General features: G+C 41.5%; 1 protein-coding gene across 2 annotated transcripts in view; it reads left to right on the forward strand.

The window, feature by feature from the left end:
• Positions 1 to 21007, forward strand: part of KCNH1 (potassium voltage-gated channel subfamily H member 1) — a 181743-nt gene that overhangs the window by 48850 nt on the left and 111886 nt on the right. For both annotated transcript variants that reach the window (XR_008483197.1, XM_054279666.1), the window contains exon 7: positions 2313 to 2742. Coding sequence is in view for 1 of the 2 variants with exons in the window: in XM_054279666.1 (XP_054135641.1) it covers positions 2313 to 2742 (430 nt within the window). In the remaining variant the exon portion in view is untranslated. The remainder of the gene's footprint in view (positions 1 to 2312; positions 2743 to 21007) is intronic.

Below are 21007 nucleotides of genomic sequence, written 5' to 3' on the forward strand. Positions count from 1 at the left end.
CCAGTGCCACCAAATCAAGTATATGTTTCATGTAAATATTCAAGTTCTTCTTGTACAAAAAGCCTAATTCTATCTATCTCTGGTAAGAATTTGGTAGAATCAGTTTCTCTCAAAAGATGCAGTTCAATCCCATTTAAATTTTTTTAATAAAATTTCTTTTAGTGAATTCCACAAGGGAAATTAGGATAAGAGAATGCTTGAAAAAAGTATTTTGCCTTAGACTTTTAAAATCTGATTTAAGGTATTTTAATTAGTATTCCCAATTTTCATATCCAATTTCTTGAGCTCCTCTTCTGTGATTCTTTCTTTTCCCCAAGTATTTCTAATCCTTGACTCTTTTTAATTTTTAATTCTTAATTTTTAATTAAGAATTAATCAAACTCTAAGCTATTAAGTCCTTCCTAAACCATTATTATTTTTTGGCTTTGGTAGGACTCATGCTGACAAACAGCATTTTTTTGGGTTTATTTTTTAATCACAGAGATATGTTTAATTTGAAGAACAGGTTTTGCACCACTGCTTTTGAACATAAATAAAACCGTTTTTTTGGATGTTGGGGTGGAGATTTTGAAGCAGTGTGTGATTAAAAGGCTTGGTTTTAAGACTGAAGCTAAAAGAGCACCATTGCTGGAGACCTCTCAAAATGAAAAAAATGAGTGTTTCACTGCTAAGGTTTGCAAAGAGAAAAGGGAGAAGTGGGCATGAGCCCTGAGGGAAAAAACCAGAAGGCTGTATTGTAATGTCAGAATATCTAAAATGCAGAGACTAAATGTGCTTGTCAGTCCAGGACTTTATCCAATTCTAATATGTGGTTATAATTTTTGCATTTTCCTTGCTTTTCCTCTCCATACTGAGTGTTCAGAAGTACCTGCTTTCCCTCCCATGGAAATTAAGGTCTTTTGTGTCATATTCTCAGAATTGGCACTGAGGCTTTGCTCCAGTGTTTACAAAACAAAGCTGGGTATGGAATGAATGGGAAATGGAAATTAACTTACTTTGTGTAGCAATTTTTGTATCAGTGACTTGAAAAGTTTGGCTTAGATATTCATTAAAATAATAGTTCACTTGCTCTCTTCTAGATTTCTGGAAATATCTGTGACTTAAAAGAAGGCTGCTTTTTATTTTCTTTTTTTAATCTCTCTCTCTCTTTTTACTCCCCACCCCCTGGTTGCATTAGATCTTGTCCAGATACTTAATAGAAATTGCTAGTGTGTTCCCAGGTAACAAATTACATCTGTCTCTGAAAATGAGTCAATGTAATCATGACAAATTCATGAAATAAAGGGAAAATATGTTGCTGCAGTCTTGGGGAACATGAGTCAATATACTTTATGTAATTATTTAATAAAACATCTTTTCTAGTGCACTGAAGCAGCCTAAGATACTGAGGCAGTTGTATTTATGCAGGAATAAACAAACTTCCAGTAAAAGCTGGTGACCAGAAGTATGCAATTATGCATTTCCAGAAATACTCATTAAACCAGTCTGCTTAAATTTTAATCAGACTTCTATGTATGAAACAGTCTTGATAAGAGGAAGTTAAAAAAAAAAAAAAGGAAGGATTTTTATGATAAGCTATTCAGATCTTCTCATGCTCCAAATGGGTTTGAATTTTTTTAATTTGACTTCTTGTGCAAATCTGTATAAAAGTTAACAATACAAAATCCTGCATGCTGGCTTAATTCTGTTTCATGGGAGCCATATTATTTTCAGTACAGAAATACTGCATTGATATCAAAGCTGTCATAAAAAGGATATAATTTGGGGATTAGTGAGATATTTGAAATATTTAAGCTTTGTGTAGTTCATATGAGAAATGTCAGAGGACTGATTATCAGTGCATGAATTTGTATAGGAAAGTGAAGTCACAGGAAATGCATTGTAGGAAATAGGAAAGCTACAAATTGCCAGGTACTGCCAGTATTTTTTGGCCTTTTTTATCTTTCTGATATGTCTGAGCTAAATATTGTAATCTCTGTTATATCTGAGACGTTACATCTGACACGTTGCATAAGAATTCACAGCTGGATATGGAATAGACAGCCTGTCGTTTGAAGTTTTTACAAAGGTGTTGGTAAACCCGTTCAAATAATCTGAAAATGGAGTTCAGAGAGCAATGCACAAGATGGTAGTGGATGAAGGCAAGGGTGCATATATTCATCCCTGGAAAGGGTCACTAAGTTTTTTGTGTTTTACAGTTATCTGGTGACTGTCTGTTTTTTGTGGATCACCTTGTTTCTTTGGAAGCCGCAGTTATAAGTATTGTTGCTTTCACACGGAATCCTAATGGGCGCCGTTGTTTGTCCTTGCAGGGCATCAGCAGCCTGTTCAGCTCCCTCAAGGTGGTCCGGCTGCTGCGGCTGGGCCGCGTGGCCCGCAAGCTGGACCACTACATCGAGTACGGGGCGGCGGTGCTGGTGCTGCTGGTGTGCGTGTTCGGGCTGGCCGCGCACTGGCTGGCCTGCATCTGGTACAGCATCGGCGACTACGAGGTCATCGACGAGGACACCAACACCATCCGCACCGAGAGCTGGCTCTACCAGCTGGGGGAGTCCATCGGCACCCCCTACCGCTTCAACGCCTCCGGCTTCGGCAAGTGGGAGGGCGGGCCCAGCAAGGACTCCGTCTACATCTCCTCGCTCTACTTCACCATGACCAGCCTGACCAGCGTGGGGTTCGGGAACATCGCTCCCACCACGGATGGGGAGAAGATCTTCGCCGTGGCTATGATGATGATTGGCTGTAAGTATTAGAGATTCTGTCTTTCTCGTACTGAGAGAGAGTGGAAATTTTCCAGAGTAGAAATCCATTTAGGTTTAGTTGAGATGTACATCTTTGAGTTAGGTCTGTAAGCTTGCAAACAGAGCTGTTTAGTCTGACTGCCTGTTCTTATAAAAAGCCTATGCTGGGAGAAACTGCTTCAGCCAAAGGACAAGAGATGGGGGAGCAGACACAGAGAGGGCAAACTGACCCAGGAATTCTTTCTGGTAAAGAGGAATTAGTGGCAAATGTCACACGAAATCAGTAGAATGAATACGTGTGAACCCATTGTGAAATTGCATGCACGTGTATTTGAGAGGGGGATGAAAAAGGAACTGGAGTTCCCTGAGGTAAACATGTCTTTTGAGGGGAGCAGTCCCCACATGTGTCCAGGCTGCAATAAACATACCAGCTTTGCAACTTTCACAAAGTTGTGGAGTTTGTTTGCTTCTGCGCATCAGTACTCAACACCAAGTAGCTGCATGTCATCAGTGCTGGTTTCATAAGAACATCTGGAACCCTGTAAATGTGATGCAGCTAAAAGTATTTTTGGTGGCAGCATAAGCATTACACACTTCCTTACTGGTTAAGTTTAAATCATAAATAGGAGTTTTGTTGTGACTAGTAAAAATTCAGTCATTTTGGAAAAAATATTCTGTCCGTATCATCTCAATATGCTCTTGTAATATCCATAAAATGCTTAAAGACTGCAGTGTTAAGAATTAATGCACCTTTTTGCCTCCATTTTAGTATGTGGCAAACTTTTCATGTCTGAGAGCTGTATACATTTGATAAGTGGGAGGAGGTCTGGGAGCATCATCTTCTGAGGGAGAGAGAACTGGGACTCTTTAGGAGCCACAAACTCTGCCGTGGGCTGAGCACAGAGACATATCCTAAAGCAAGGGGGTTGCTGCTGTGCTTGGGCACCTCTGGCTCAGACATCCTTGTTAGAATGGGTACATGTTGCCAAGCTGTCCAGCTTTTGGCCATGTTGTCATTTCAGTGCAGGATCTGCATTCAAAGTGCCTTGAGAGCTACTTGGAGTTAACCATATGGTGGCCACTGTTAAACCAGGTCATGGTTTTCTAGATAAGGGTGGAGCTTGAACCAAATTAAGGAAAAAAATCTGCTTTGTCCATGGGAAAAGTTGCTGTTGTATGGAGAAAGATAGAAGCTTCTGTATGGTAACATTGCATCCAGAGGAGGAGAAAGTCAATCCTTGCTAAGCAAAAAATTAAAACCAAACACATAATGAAACTCAATTAGCAGTACAGTGCCTGCTGCAGAAATGTGAACTTTTGATTCTGATGTGTCCTTTTACAGCAACACTGAAGTCACACACTGAGGTTATGTGTGTAGTGTTAAGTCTGCTGAAGGTTAGTGAAAAAAACTATCAAGACAAACATTGTTGATCACACAGGGATTGGGATATTTGAGCTATAAAGATTGTTAATTTTGTTTTTCTAGCTTTTTCATCTGCCAAGAGTCCCATCATCCTAATAAAACACCCTGTAGGAGAAGGGAAATTTATATAAAATATGGATAAAATTTTGCAGTTTTCTCATGAGAAGGTGCATTAGACAATTTAGTGGTGTAGCACAAATCAGGCTTCCAAGCATGTTTCCTGATAAAGGTGCCCATTTGATCAGGAAATATCCTGATCTTTGGCTTATTGTTATGACCATGATACTAGCTAGAACAAGAACAGCTAGTATTAATCAGTATTATTATTTAGTACTATGAATAATGATTAAGCATAACCTTCAAAAAGTCATGAATGTACATGGGGTTATTTTGGACTTGCACCTGTTCCAAGCTCTTCATATGAAAATGTGGCAGAAAGAAACTGAATTTATGCATAAATAATGTTGATTTAGATGAGCAGAGAGAAAATGATAACCTTTCTTTTTGTGTATTTTATCCTCTGCTCATTGGAATAGCAATAAGTGCTGTATCAAAAGACTAGTGGCTTAGACAATACTGTGGCCAGCTAAGCTTACAGTCACAATTTCATTAGCAAGATCACCTTTGAAATTTTTACTTTATTTTTATTTCTGAAAGAAAATTAGTTTTCTAGAAATGGTGATGGAGAAGGTGAACATGTGTGAAAATGTGTTCAAGCCCCACCTTTCTTGCATGGGCTGGGTGTGAGGCTATCCTGCAGAAAGTCAGGGTGCAGTGCCTGGCAGGGGCTTGCCCTCCACTGGTGGCTGTCACAGAAGCTGCAGCTCTGTGGGTCCTGGATCGGTTCAAAGTCGCAGCACTGCCTTTGCACCCTCCCTCTGATTATTGGTATTGATGGTTTGGCTTCAGTTTGCTCCATGAGCTGTGCCTCCATGGTTTGGTAGGGGCACTCAAGAGCTGCTTCCCTGGAGTGCAGATGTTGGCGTCAGGTAGAGGAAAAGGAAGAGTTTACTTTTAGAAGTGTGAGTCCTTCCTGCTCAGAATTATTTTTAATCCAATGGATTTGATTGTGCAAAGTTCTTGTACCTCTGGGAAAGGCTGGTCGTGGTGTGTGCATTGCCAGGTGTGTGGTGGCTTTGCAAGGCTTTCAGGTCCTTGTTTCTGGCAACTTGGTTTCTAGTTTTGTTTTGGTTTAGTGGATCTGTAGCTTGAATAGTTTCTGAAGAAGAAAGATGTGAATGGTAGTGATACTTTTTTCTTTGATCTTGGATTGTTGTCTGTTGAGCCTGTGTTTCTGAAGAGGACTTGCTGTGTAAACAAGTGTTTTTAAGACTTGCATTGCTGTCTTTTCCACTGGCAAATTGACGGAAGGCTTTGTGCTACAGTAAGTACAGGCCTGTGATGACATCCAAATGGGGTGTTTGTGCCAGAAAGGCTCAGAATATTAGAGATATTTGAAAGCATAAGCAGTTCATTATTAGTGTCTTTCCATGTGTCTTTAGTATGCTTATGCCCAGAGGGATGGAGTTAACACTGTAATTCCATCTTCCATAAGACAAAATCTGGTTTGCTCTGCTGCTCAGCCATGGGTATGTCCCTTTCTGCTCACTGCTTACTCCCTCTGTAAAGCTGATCCTGTGGCAGAATTTCATTTGTGTTGCATTGACTCTGTAGATACACTGACCACCAGTAGTAGTACTTTGCTGTGATACCAGATAGCTGTTTAAAAAAGTAGGCAGGACCACTTCCATTTTCTGTTTTATTCAAGCTTTCATTATGGTAAATAATAAATCCAGGTAGCTTTTAATGAAAAATTTAGAAATACTTTAGTGAAGCTGTCCTGAAGCAGTGGGAATTTTGGCTGAGTTGAATGCAAATGTTGCCCCAGTAAAAAGTGTAATGTATGTAGCTTGTAGGAGGAGTGGGTACATGATATTAGTTGTACACAGACACTGGGAAGGCATCATAGAGCTGAATAAGCTGTGTGTGAGCATTGAGCCTGTGGGGCTGGATTTGTTGGTTGTGTTTACACTGGGGACAAAGTTTAAGGAAGCCTGGCCTTGCGTCAGCAGCCCTGGTCTCTGCTTCAGGGCCTCCTTCTGCAGGGAGGTGTTCTTGTGCTCTCCAGTGCAGTGATGCACATGCTGTCCTGCTGGCCTCATTGTGGCTGCAGTTTTCAGAGAGAAAGTGTCTTGCTGTTGGTTATTTTGATGTGGGAAGGTGAAGCCCCTAATTAGATTTGTGGGGGGCTGTGGCACACTCATAACCCCAGGGATCTTTTGTCACTTCGTCAGCTCCACTGGAGGGGTAGGTGAAAATTGCTCTTGATTCTTGACCTCAAATAATGCACATCTGTTTGGGAGGATCAAGTTATTTTAAAATAGAGATGAAATACCCAGTGGCTGCTTTTAATGATTTCTTTTCTGTGGAAGCTTGTGTTTCTTGTTACTGTGTAGCTGCTTTTCCTGAACATATGTTGAATTGTAGTTTTGCAAAGCAAAATATCTTCACATCTCTGAACTGACCTGCATGGTTTTGCCTCACTTTCTTTATTGAGTGTACGTGTGTGTATATATAGAGAGAAGGATGAGTTACTAGGCGAAGTAAAAGCAGTTAATTCCTCAGCTTCATTTTAAATGAAAAACATATTTGCTTATCCCTTTCCATAGATGGCCAGTAAATTGCTAATTACTAGGGAAGATGTCTACAGACAGATCTTTCAGTGAGGCTGACATTACATAAAACCTGGCTTAAAACCACTGTCTGGGTCTGCAGAAAGGCATATATTTTCCATTTTTAATACTTGAGAAAAAAAAAGAAAAAAAGCTGTTTCAATTTTTGATTTCTTCCCTGTGGAGACATATGCCTTGAAATTACAGTCTTTATATATTTTTCTCAGTGATTCTGTCAGGTTGGGTTGGGTATTGTTTATTTTTCCTAAGCACTAGCAAAAATCAGAGGACTTTCATTTGCAGTTTTTGTATCTGGGCACTGTGTCAGCAATCCCCTCACTATGCAGGTGGAGTAGGGATGAGCAGTTCTAAAAATGCTTGGCATTCTTGACTTTTGACATAAAATAATACTGATGGATTCTTGCCTATTTGGATTTTGAGCAATGGAGCAAAATCCATCATTTGGGGAGCCTTTTGTTGATGTTTTCAGTTGCATTAAAAGATTCCAAGTTTTTGGTGCCTGTTTATGCTAAATTCTCCTTTGTTGGGTAGGGGCTTACTGGAACTACAGGGCTGGACACATCCAAAATACGAAGGAAAAGGCACATCTTTGAATGCTAAACGAAATCACAAATTCCCCTGTGAAACACTAAGAGCAGACAGTGAGAGGGATCATGGAAAAAGACAAAAGTAGGAGTTAAAAGGTCAGACTCATGAACATGCATGCTTGCATACTGTGATGAATTGTCAGCCACTGAATTCATTAATCAAAACAGTCCAGAAACCCAAGCCACTCCTCTTCTGCATGATGTGGTGTGCAACCCAAGCATCATGCAGTCCTGCAGCACTTCAGCTGCTGTTTCTGATTCAGGTAGACACAGGTCCCAGGAGAATGGAGTAGCTGTCTCAGCTTTGATCAGCTTTGTCTGTGAACAGTTTCTTGCTCATTAGACAAAATCCCACCAAAATCAAACCAAACAAAAACACCCAAACAATCCAGAAATGAGAATAACTTTCAGTAAATGTGAAAACATAGGCAGTTTTGTTTACAGCACTATTGCTGAAAGGAACAATAGTGTAACCATCCTTGAGAGCTTTAAAAAAAATTTGGTGGCAGGAATCATGATGCACAGGTCAGTGCTACTCCTTCACAGTCTCACAGAGCATTGGTGTGCTTTGGTGACCTCCAGCACAGTAAGAAGTGTTTAGTGACTCTTGTGAACAAGAAAAGTGAGCAACTGATAAAAACTAGACTGTTGTAATCAAAACACCTGGACAAGTTATAGAGGCATGGCAGCATCATGTTTGGTGATCTTCCTAAGGCACGATTTCCCCCTCATAAAGCAGGTCATCAATTGAAAAGCAAATGGATGTGGCCATCTACTAAACATGTATCTAATGGCAAGAGAAACAAATTTAACCCTAGAACCCCTTCTAGGTGGTGGGGGAATGTGTTGGAATCATTTTTGCTGGAAGCTGGTGGCCTGAAACTAAGGGCCAGCTGTGTGCTAAGTGTTAGGTTTGCTGAGGGTATCATTAATGGCTGCAGCACAAAGGCCTAAGGGATTTTAAACCCAAAGCAACTTGCTCTATGTTCATGGGTATTGCCAGTGCAGTGTTTTGGGTTTTGGGACATGCTGGGAAAGGAAAAAGAAACCTTGGCTTGCAAAAACTGTCTCTTGAATTCCTGGTATTTGTCACATCCCTGGCAAGATGACAAAAATCCCTCAGATGTCGCATACCTCTTGCAGGCTCCTGAAGCTGCAGATGGCAGCTCTATGCTTTCTATAGGGCTGATAGTTTTGCAATAATTTTCATTCTCATCTATCTTAGCCAACAGCAACACTACTCTAGCCAGTTAATTCCTAATTTAAAGGACTGGATTTTAATTTTTTAAAATTTCTTTTTAATAACTATGGCCAGTCTTTATAGTTCTGTTCCTTCACTCCTCTGTGCTGTGCCTTATTATTTTTTATTTGATGAGAGTCATGATATTTGAAGAGATGGTGTATTACTGCTGTAATTGTTAAGCAACTATTTAGGATTTCTGAATGTTATTTTGCTTGGATGCTTTCTCCACTAGAACAAACCACCAGAAGTGCTCTGGATGTATTTCTGTGCAAGTTTCAGCAAAGTGATAAGGCTGGCAGAAAAGTGGGTAGAATTTCTCTGTATGTTAGAAGAGGGTTTAACTATTAGGGCAGAATTTGGTTTGGTTATCTCTAAAGGTGAAAATACCTCAATTTTTCATGTTCAGAGTAAAGAATGAGTAAAAACCAAGCAAAACAAAAAAAAAACCCAACAAAAAGTCAACAACAAAACCTACCAAAACCTCAAAGTCATTGTGACAAATAGAAATAAAATGGATAGATAGTTGGTTTTGGTTTTTTGGGTTAATAAACAGTCCTTCAGACATCTGAGTCCCGAGGGATGCAGTTTCCATTGGAGCGTGTCGGTATTTCTCATTGGTAAGTGTGGGCTGTGCCGTGTCGTGGTGGCACTTCCAGCCCCACTGATGAGCCTGCACAGAGTCACATCATTGACATTCAGTGCAGACAGGACATGGAGGAGAGATGCCATCAGTGCTGACAGGCTTCACAACTCAGCAAGCTCCAAAGTCTTAGCTCATAAAAGCTGCCTCCTCTTTGGGTAAGGACATCCAGGACCTGCTTGTTTTTTTCAGGATTGCTTGTACTGAAACCCAGTTCCTCAGGACTCTGTATTGGGACCAGCCTTGTTTAATATCCTTCTGAATATTCTGGATGAGGGGGTCAAGTGTACTCTCAGCCAGTTTGCAGAGGGCACCAAGTTATGTGGCAGTCTTGATTTGCTGGAGGCCAGGAAGGCTCTGCAGAGAGATCTACAGAGTAGACTGGTACAGACTGGATTGATGTGCTGAGGCCAGTGGTGAGGTTCAGGAAGGTCAAGTGACAGGTCCTGCCCTGGGATCACAACAGCCCCGTGGATCTCTACTGGCTTGGGGCAGAGTGACTGGAAAGCAGTCCAGCAGAAAAAGATCCAGGGGTGCTGGTACAGCGGCTGAGCATGAGCCAGCCTGTGCCCAGGTGGCCAAGGAGGCCAATGGCATTCTGGCTTGTACCAGAAATGGTGTGGCCAGCAGGGCAAGGACAGGGATTTCCCCCTCTGTACTGGGCACTGGTGAGGCCACACCTCAAACCCTGTCTTCAGTTCTGGGCCCCTCAGTACAAGAAATACACTGAGGTGCTGGAGTGAGTCCGGAGAAGGGCAGCAGAGCTGGTGGAGGGTCTGGAGCACAAGACTGATGAGGAGCAGCTGAGGGAGCTGGGGGTGTTTAGCCTGGAGAAAAGGAGGCTCTGGGAAGACCTTACAACCTCCTCAACTCCCTGAAAGGAAGGTGTAGCCAGGTGAGGGTGGGTCTCTTCTCCCACCTAACAAGTGACAGGATGAGGGGAAATAGCCTCAAGTTGCATCAGGGGAGACTTAGATTGGATATTAGTAAAGATTTCTTCATGGAAAGGGTGTTCAGGCATGGGAATAGAGTGCCCAGGGGAGTGGTGGAGTCACCATCCTTGAGGTACTGAGAAGACATGTAGATGTGGCACTTGGGGACAGGGTTTAGTGATGGGCTTGGCAGTGCTGGGTTAAGGGTGGACTCAATGATCTTAAAGGTCTTTTCCAATTTGAATGATTCTCTGGTTCTATGATAAAACACTTATGTTAAAATCAGAAAAAACCTTTAGGTGACGCCTATCTAAATAGCAAATTCCTACAAAAATTGATAAAGGAAAGAAGGGTATATGGGAGAGAGAGAGAGAGACGGGGGGAAAAAGAGGGGTGATAGAGAGAGGAGCCCTCCAGGTCAGAGATTGATCCTCATAGAGGTGGTGATCGATGCTCGATTTATTTCAAATCTGAGGGTATGTTAAATGGGAATACAGGGTTCTTGTGAGTGGGAATGCATAAAACTAGTTACAAAGTATTATCTATAAGACAAAAGAGCTAACATATCTTTGGCATAGCTTGGCGAAACTGTTAGCAGAACGTTCTGCTCCATATCTTCCCTTCACATCCTTAGAACATCCTGCTTCACATCCCTTTTCCTGGGGTACATCTTGGCAAAGCTTCTTTATATTGTTTGCCCAAGGGCAGCATGTCTCTGCTATCAGGCACGTATGCAGGGTTGTGCAGCTTGTTTCTATCCAGTGTCTGCTCAGAATGCTCTCTACAATTGTCTCCAGGCAAAGACGGACTCAAAAGTTGTTTTTCAGGTTCACAACACAAGTGCTGATGCTGTAATAAATCTGTCTTAGCTAATGACCATGGCCATATGAGGAGTGGCCCATTCATAAGGAGTTAGTCCCCTCCTCACCCCAACTCATTTCCAAGCAAGCAGTAAGAAAGTATTTTCTGTCAGTGTATTAGTATGGTAATACTTTGTTTCCTGGCCTGGGGAAGCTTAAATTAATTCTCTGTGAGATGTTATTTCTTAGAAGGCAAAAATGAGTAACCAGTATTCCCTTTCTTGTTGTTTAAAGCATTTATGACCAGATTAAAGCTAGAATAAATTATTGCCAGTAATTTTTGGGCAAACTATAATTTGGAAAGGACAAGGGTAAATTGCCTGTGTACTTATGGCTGTAGGGAAAAAAAACCATAAATGTTGCAGAGCTACATATCACATACCTTTATACTTTATGAATTGTCCCTTGATATGTTATCTTGCCATAATGGCTAAAAATTTCAGGCTGTACTTCAGCCTAATAGAACTAGAGAATCACCCTTCCTTAGAATATACTAGAATTTAGTTGCTAGAATAGTCCCAGAATATAGTCCATATCTCTAGCAGAACTCTGCAAATCCAATCAGGACAATTCCTGAAGTGAGATTTTTCTAAAAAATTTCTAATTCTCAAGGTTTTTACAGTCCATTTCTCTCCTGCAGAGCTTAACATTGCTCCCCAAGATATTGGACAACTTTTGAAAGAATTGTAAATGCAAATGGAGAAAAAATAGTTCTGTTTGACAGGAGAGAAGATGAAAGCTGTGAAGTGTTAATAGTTTGGTTTTTCCAGAATTTGAGGAGAGCTCACACTACAGTAATGTTATAGATAATTGACTTTTCTCTTTCTTTTACACAGCATTTCTAAATTTTGTCTTTTAATTCTTTAATAGGAAGGAGAAGGATAGGGAAAATAACTAGGTGTTCCAGCTGTGGATATCTTCTATTTTTCACCTGATGTCTTTATATCATGTGCAGCATTTTGCTTTCTTTAGACATTTCTAACATTACTTCCTATAAGTAGATTTAAAACACTGATATATGCTGGCTTTATCAAACTTCAATCAGAGTGTGCAACCAACTTGTTTTAAAATCTAAAGGAACATGATTAACACAAGTTAATTTGTGAGAGAAAGGTGTGATGCATCCAGAACATGGACTGAGAGAGCAGAGGAATATAAAAAAAAGAATATTTCAGGCAGGAACCGGGGGATAATTTGCAAGATGAATATTTTGTTCCCTTCAATAAAACAAAGAATTTGCAAGAGACACAGTGCTTTGCTGTGCAGGACACCAAACCTTGGGGTTCAGTATACAAATTTATTCTTCAATTGCTGAATTACACAAGTGCAATCTAGAAGAGCATGGTAGGTCTGTCAGAACTATATTATGGATTCCCACTTGTGCAATTGGCTAAACATATGCAACATACAAAAAGCACAGATTTTTCATTGTCCCTGCATTCCTGGGAGGCCTTTCCTTAAGCAGCCAACTGTAGTGCTGGAGGATGGCAACGCTGGGCACGGATTTGGTTTTACACAAGTCCATTTCTGGCTGAGAAAAACCCAATTAGATTGGCATGGGGGAAAACCAGTAAAATAGCACATCCACCCATGTGACACCTTGTGCCATTTGTCATCTAATGTGTGGAATATGATGGAAGTTCTGAAGCATCTTCTAAGCGCTTTTCACTTCTGCATCAGCTTCAAAAAATTGTATTGTTATTTTAATATTTACATTGTTGTATAGTTATTTTAATATCTACATTCTGCTGGAGCCAAACAGGCCTGCTGTAGGTTACAAAGTGTTGGAGTGGAAATAGCTTGCCTGGCTGGAATGTGTGAGTGGTTCATAGTTGATGCTATGACCTTAACCACTGGGATAAGTGATCTCATGACATCTTAAGAATGAATAAAGCTTACTTGTGCTTACCAGATCAGTTAGTTTTAGTGCATTTGGCTGCTTTTATATTTTAAAGGAAGATTTGGCTGTTTATAAAAGTGATAGGGAATGTTTTAGAGGAGGAAGAAGCTGCTGTGGGTCATATTCAGTCTATTTCTCAGAGTTGAAAGCTCTGAAATACACTAGATCTGAACTTGAGTTATTATCTGAAGCCATATCCTATCATAAGCAGCAGCCTCTTGGAAGAAATTCTGATCTACTGAGAGAATATGGAATATATGTAAAAATATCAGTATCTTTTATCCACTGTGCAGCAACTCTTGCTGCTACTGGTGTGAAAAATGTGGAGGGAGACAAGTAACATATTAATAGGTCCTTTTGCCTGGAAGAAAAGTAGAAAATTTATTCTTCTAACCAAGGAATTTGGCAGCCAGTAGGTTCTAAAATCTCAAGTGTCTTAGAGTAAAGAATGAAACAGTTGAGGTATAAAGGCCTGACTTTTCTGACTCACCTCAACATGATTAGGAATGCTTTTTTCCTTCTTTAAAATCAAACCAGCAACTGTACCAAGTGTTGTGGAATTCAATTTTCTGGTGAGATGATAGGCAAACCTTGCCTTCCCCTGCCCCCATCCCAAAATCAAATATGTGTTGGTTGATGGGTGCAGGTGAGAGGGATGATTCAGGGCTGTGGTTTGGTACTTCTTCATTGTTTTTGAAGGATCCTACAGGATTTTCACTACAAAATGAGAGGGAACTGGAGATTGATAATATATTCTAAGTGTAACAAGGCCAAATGGAAGGAGACAGAATTTGACTTAAGATAATTAATTTCTGTCTTTGAACTTGAATGAAGAATTTGTTTTGCAAATTATTTTCTGATAAATTAAGATTTACTAGGAAAGCATGAAAAATAATGTTGGAGCTTTTGGGTCATCCTGGTCCACAAAGATCTTAAATAGTCTCAGAGCTTCTAGAAACTTCATCAAGTGAATTCTGAAAACTGTGAGCTTATTTATTACAGTTGTATGAATTACTGACAGTTTGTACTTTCAAGTTTTGCAAAATATGAAGTAGCACACTTGCTCCAATTTTGAACCAACCCCATCCTAATGTTCCTTTCCAAAACCTTTCCCCTCTTTCATATTCAGAAGGCAAAGGAGTGCAATTTCATCTCCTAAGGGATGGAGATGCCACTGCTGTGGCACTTTGTGTGTGTGGTCCTGGACAGGTCCTTTTGCATCAAACACACAGATCTGGCACTGATCTGGTCTTGGAAATAACCCACTATCCACTGAGAATAGTTCACAGAACTGCACCCTAAATCTCATGTGGCCTATTTCCACTTCTCTTTCCTAAAATGGACCACCATTTTCCTCTCACTTCTCTCTATAAACCTTCATTTCTGGGCCTGTCACCACTCTGAGCTTTGCCATCCCACACTAGCAGCAGCATCCTGGCTTTATTCTTTTTTTCCTCATAGAGAAAATTTAATAAGAAACAAGGAACCAGAAAAGATACTCAATTTGACTTGTTCTGCCCCTTTGATTTTTGAGAAGGAAGTTGTTATAAATTGTAATTCCTTGAGCTTCTCATTCCCTAACCATTTGCTGGACTTAAAAATTCTTGTTGAGTTTCCTGCATTTAAATCCAGAGGGAAGGAGGAGAGGGGAAAAGAAGGTCATTTCCTGTATTGCAACAGTGCAAATAAGTTTTCATTGCCTGATTCACTTCTGTTTTGAATATTTTTGATTCTACTTATTTTTTCTTCATAAAAACCTTTCTTTTCATGACCTAGAAACTTACAAAATCAATTTTATCAGGAACTAAGTATGCCAGAACTAAAGATTTTAGGAACTGTCTTTCTCACACTCCTTGCAAATGAGTTGACTGCAGGTTAGTAATGAGATGACAGCTACAGAATGTGTGAGGGGGAAAATGGGCATTTTTCTGGAAAGGAGCCTTGTTCCATATGAATTTAGCAACGTCCTGTCAAAATCATAGAGGAATTATCAAACAGGGAAACCACTTGGAGCAAGCCACGGTGTTGTGTAAGTGCTGCACAGACTGTGGGCATTGGAAAGGAGAAGATGACCTATTAATGTGCCACCCTGGCCCATAAAGCTGTTCTGAGCCACTCATGCAGTGAACACAATGTCTAATAGTGCTCTGAACCTTCGTGTATCTGGTGAACTGAAGTGACTGGAGGCTGTGCCAGGTGCTGTCTGGAAGGGGCACTGCAATCCCATTGCTGGTGCCCTGTGGTGTGACACGGGGGAGCTGAGGCCACATCGAGGTGAGGTGTTGGCTGTGCTGTCACCTTCCATGACCTATTTTCCCTTCTTTGCCATTGTTAGGTGTTTAGAGTCTGTGCAGGGAGGTAGGGAGGAACCTGCCTCATGTTCCAGGTCCTGCTGTTTGTTCCCCATGCTGCATGCTTTGGTGTAGGTGTTTCCAAGAGGCACCTGCGAACAGAGAGTCACCTGTGGATGCTGCCTTGGCACTGCAATGTGCCATCTGACCAAGAGAGCAGCTTTCTGGGAAAAAAGGAAAAGGGGAGAGGCAGATGAGTCAGATTTTTTTTTTCCTCTCACTGATATAAGAGAAGACAGCCCACTTGTTGTGAAAACTGCAAGAGTCAAATCAAAACTTCTCCATGTGTGTGTAGAAGTATGAGAACAGCAGTAGCTGTGAGCAGAGATCTGTATGACACTGCCAGGCACCTTCTGGGGAATGACTGGAAGTTGCCAAGTAGCTGGATGCTCCTGTTTTCCAGGGATGGCATCAGAAGGTCCTTTCAGGCCAGTAGAGCTGACTGCCTGCTTTTTTGGGCTTCTGCTGGTCAGTTCCTAAGTGCACTGACAGGTGTGAGGTGGAAGAATGTAGGTTGCTGAGATTCCCTTGCTTCCTTTGCTGTTATGGTGAGGTGTGTGTGGGCGAGCAAAAGGAAGAGCAAGTGTTGAGAGAGAGAAATAGAACTTGAAGTTGACACTAAGGTTTCTCCTTTTCCTTTACAAACTCCTAAACTTCTATTTGACTGCTTTCCAAAAATACCAGAAACTAACATGGTACATGTTTAAGATGGTTGTTTCCTCATGCTGGTTATAGACCTGTAGTCCAAAATATGGGCAGTATTTCTCTTCTTTGGCCCTCGTGGCTGAAAGAGTGTGGGTTGAAGTGTGATGATGCCTTAAAGCAAAGACTTTAAGAGGGAGTTTGAGAGAGTTATTTACGTGAGGAAAAATGCATGCTGGGCGTGAGGTAAGTATGGCCAGTTGACTGTGCTGATTTTATCAGGTTTGATATTGTACTGTACAAAGTACATGATATTCAGATTGTGATTATGCCAACATTGAAGATATCTCCTTTCATGAGGGTGCAGTTCAGGTCCAGAATGCAGTTATCTTTTATTCATACTCAGCCTTCAATAATACAGAAGACTGGAGGGAAGACTACTGTTTTATGGGACCATTGTGTTGTATCACTGGGCAGCCACACAGAAGAAAATGCTCTGAGTCATTGCCAGTTTGGGTTGAAATGGAAAATATGATACAGCAGGCAGCTATATCCAAAAAGGTATGAATGGCTCAGTACATGGAGTTCTGGTACAGCTGCAAGGGTCCAAAGCACAATGAAATGGGCAGTTCAGCAGTGAAATGCTGGGGTAGGTAAGACATGCAAAAACTGAGGAAGGTGAGGGCAGCCACTTTTCTCAAGCAGTTTGCCTTCAGTTGGGAAGGACAACAAGCTGCTGTGAAGCTTGTCTCCTCTTGCTTTGGGGGCCTAGCTGTGGTAGAACTGGTCTGCAACAGAACTAACTCTCCAGCCTTGCACACTCTGCACAAACAGAATCTTGAATCAGTGTTGATGACACAAATCCCACCCTTGTGGCAGTAGTTTCATGTTTTCCTTCCTACAACTGTTCTGTAAGCAACATCATGGCTCCACTCACTCTCCAGAGTTTTAATATGAGACAGTGTCAGAAGGGGAGAGAGCAGTGGGGAAGAATTCTGGGAAAGCAACTACATGTGAATGAGAAATATTTCCTGTAAGCTCTTGATGTTGGTTATTGTCAGGGGCTGGGGGCAGGATCTGTAGGCCCCCACTTTAGGTAGCACTGGAGATGGCTGAAGAGTTTGATTCATTTTGGGTAAATGGGCAGTGAAACAACCTGCTTCCCAGAAGAAGGCAATATGGGTTGAAGAAAGGAAAGAACTTAAATCTGAGACTGCTGTGTTTGTGCATGTGTGTGTGCTGCTAGTGCTGCTTTTTCCTCCTTCAGTTGCTGCCTTAACCTGACAGAGAATACTGCTTTATGCATTTAAGAGAGGAGTATCTGGTTTTGTACCATTTTCTATGCAGCGATGCACAAAATGGTTGATACACAGTAACGTGTGCCCGAGGCCACACAGCCAAATTTCCTGCTGGTTGCTAATGGCAAAGTTTGTCCTTCAGTAGCTACACAGCAGTACTTCTGTTCTAGCAGTTTTGGAGGGCTTTACCATCAGTTGCCAGCTGCCTGGTGAACCAGGGCACTCCTGTAAAGCAGGGCTGCTTTCCCAAACAACCTGCTCTTTAATTGGTTGGGGCATTTTAAATGCCACAGGATTTCTTGCTATGGTTTCTTGGGCATTTTAAATGCCACCGGATTGGTTGTTGGGCATTTTAAATGCCACAGGATTTCTTGCTTCTCTCGGTTCAACAGGCTGTAGATTCATCTAAAGTGAAAAAAGAGCATTTACTGTAGTTACAGCTGAGGAACAGCAGATTTCCCCCAGTCTCTGCTGAGCCCAGGGAGGGTAGGGGAAGCAAGGTGCTCCTTGGTGCCCCAGTTCTGAATGGCCAGGTACCCTTGGAGAGGGAGGACAGCACAGAAATGTTCCAGCTGAAGAAAATAACACACAGTCCACAAAACCTATTTACCCCAAGGATCAGATTTTACTTTTGCATCAATTTCTCCTCTCGTGGCTTCGGCCATGCTGTTCCTCAAGTGTTCTGGGAAGTGTTGCAAAGACTTGACCGCATGAGAAGTGCCAGTATTTCGAGAGCTTTTGCAGTAAAGGAAGGTAAAACAACTTTCATTAAAGGGCTGAATTTCTTCTGAACTTAACTCAAAATCTCTGCTTGCAAATGCACTTACTTTCCTCATAGAGATTTTATAATTATGTTGTCAGTTTTATATGTTCAAGGAAGAAATTGCCTGTTGGAGGAATTAGAGACTATTCTGTGTGCTTTCACATCGTCTTTTTTTCAGTATTTTTCAGAGGTGCTTGATAATTTGTGGTTTAGCTTCAGATTTTCCCTACTTGGTACACTGCAAACCTGATGACTTTATGTTGCTATGCCCCTGAGGCTCAATAGATTTATAATTTATTACCTTTGTTACTATCACACTTATAAAAACCAATGAACCTGGCATTAAGAATTTTAACTGTGTCGCTGACCCACTGGAAAATTCTGACCTTAGACAACAGGAGACAAGAGAGACATAAGAGTATATGATTTTTCAAGTTATTAAGGATTCACATACCTGTATATCAATGGCACTTAAGCAGAATGTTTAATAGAGAAAATGGACATGAACTTTAAAAGTTAAAATGGGAATTAAAAACTGGAATAAAGAAGCCTAGCAGCACAGGCTAATCCTGCCATCTTAAACCCTCTAGTTATTTGTGGAAACAACTGCACTTTCAATGCTGGCACTAATATTTCTGGTGCTGTCAGGTAGGGGCTGCACCTTGCAGATATGCACTGTCTGCCAGTATCAACAGATAAGGTTAGTGCTGATATCTGGGCAACAACAAAACCATACTGTGCTCCTTGTGTGTGATCTCTTGTGCTCTTTCTCTGTTGTGAATACACTGGGTCTGCTGTAATTCAGACTGTGGACCTTAAAAGTCACACTCAGATAAGCAAACCAGAGCATAACAGCTATGATAACAATTATTTATCAGAAATTGGATGGCCAGCAGGACCAGGGAAATGTTCATCTCCCTATACTCAGCACTGATGAGGCTGCACCTCAAATTCTGTGTTCAGTTCTGGGCCCCTCACTACAAGAAAGACCCTGAGGTGCTGGAGTGAGTCCACAGAAGGGCAGCAGAGATGGTGGAGGGTCTGGAGCACAAGACTGATGAGGAGCAGCTGAGGGAGTTGGGAGCATTTAGCCTGGAGAAAAGGAGGCTCAGGGGAGACCTTATCCCTCTCTACAGCTGCCTGAAAGGAGGGTGTAGCCGTGTGGGGGTGGGTCTCTTCTCCCAGCTAACAGGTGACAGGATGAGAGGAAGTTGCACCAGGGAAGGTTTAGATTGGATATTAGTTAAAGTTTATTCATGGAAGGGGTGTTCAGGCATGGGAATAATAGAGTGCCCAGGGGAGTGGTGGAGTCACCATCCTGGAGGTATTTAAAATACGTGGATGTGGCACTTGGGGAATGGTGAACATGGCACTGCAGGGGTGGCAGTTGGACTTGAGGATCTTTAGGTCTTTTCCAACCTCAACAATTTTATGAGCATGTTCAATACAGCTTGATTGAACCCGTGTCTTCTCATTAGAATGGGAAAACAAACACAACCCAAAAACAAAGAGCTTTTTAACTGATGGCTTGGTTCATTCCACAGGCTGATGATGTGCATTGTGTTATTCCTTATGTTCTGAGTCCTTCCTACTATTTATGATTTTACTGCTATTATCTGTCTGCTGTCATCATGATAGCATTAGAGCAAAATGTAACAACTTCTATAATTAGGGTTGTCTACACATTTTCTCTCTATTTTCCATTTGACTCATGTTTGTAACTTTTGAAATCTTTCAATTTTCAAGTTGAGATAATCAAGGTCAGCTATTTCTGAGAGCAAGGGTGGTGTTTATCCATTTTTAAAAAATGATATTTTGATCTTCAGAGCAGGTATATAAAACACCAGGGCTGGATATTAAAATTTGACAGCAAGAGAATACTCGTAGTAGAGAATTCTTAGAAAAAACCCAAGTCTTCTTTCAAGAAAGATACCAAAAATCTAAGGACACTTAATAGTCACATACTGGAAAGTGTTGATTTGAAAGATACACAAAATTATGCAGTTATTGAGATAGCCATATACATAGTTTAATGTCAGTGAAAGTGCTGGATAGACATGAAAATTATATGTATTGCCTTCTCTGGATGAAACCCAAGAGAATGAATCATGGAAAAAGATGGGCCTGTGTAGGACCTGAAAGTCACTGCTCTGGGGACAAGCTAGGACATGCAGGCACCCTTTAGCTGCCAGTGCCCACAGCCCAGCCCACACCCTCCTGGGCTGTGGGGAAGCACCCCCTGGAAGAAGCAGTGTGGGCTGGCCCCAGCTGTGGCAGCAGGAGCATCTGCTGAAGAAATGGTGCTGCTGGAGCCCAGGGCAGGCTTAGGAGCACCTGGGAAGAGGTGAGGGGTGATGGACAGGTGGAACTTTTAGCCAGTGGGTAGTATGTACCTGCTGCATGAGCTGGGCTGGTCTTTAAGCTCTGCCTCTGTAAGCTTGCCTCAAACAGCACAGCTGGGGTTTTCTGCACGGAGGTTCTGTGCCTGACCTTGCCCAAGCTGTGCTGCTGTGCACAGGTACTCTTTAGCATGTCTGGTGTTCAGCCAAGTGTGACTTGTTGCTTTTTTTTAATAAAAGTTGAGGCTTTTAAAGTTGTTTTGTTTGCTGAGATCCTTAAAAGCATCCTCCTTTGTGTCTTCTTTTGGGGAGTAAATTATTTTCTGCTGTGTTTCACTCTGGTCCAGTGTGATACCACAGGGTGCTGTGTGTGCTTCATTTCAGGCACTGATTTTTAGATATTTGGGACTGGCCATAAGTGAGTTAACTGGTGGTGCTAATTGGTGATTAACCTAATAATAGCTTTGATTATGTTAATTAAACTCTTGTCCCACATGGCAGCAGTTAAAGCATTTGTCTTCAAGCTCTCCCTCAGCTGGGGTCCTTCTGAAACCTGCTGGTTTGTGTTGGCAGGGTTGAGTACTGAGTGTGTGAT

Source organism: Melozone crissalis, unplaced genomic scaffold (assembly GCF_028551555.1).
Source record: "Melozone crissalis strain CALT ecotype California unplaced genomic scaffold, PUWL_Pcris_2 ptg000027l_1, whole genome shotgun sequence".
Classification (NCBI taxonomy): domain Eukaryota; kingdom Metazoa; phylum Chordata; class Aves; order Passeriformes; family Passerellidae; genus Melozone; species Melozone crissalis.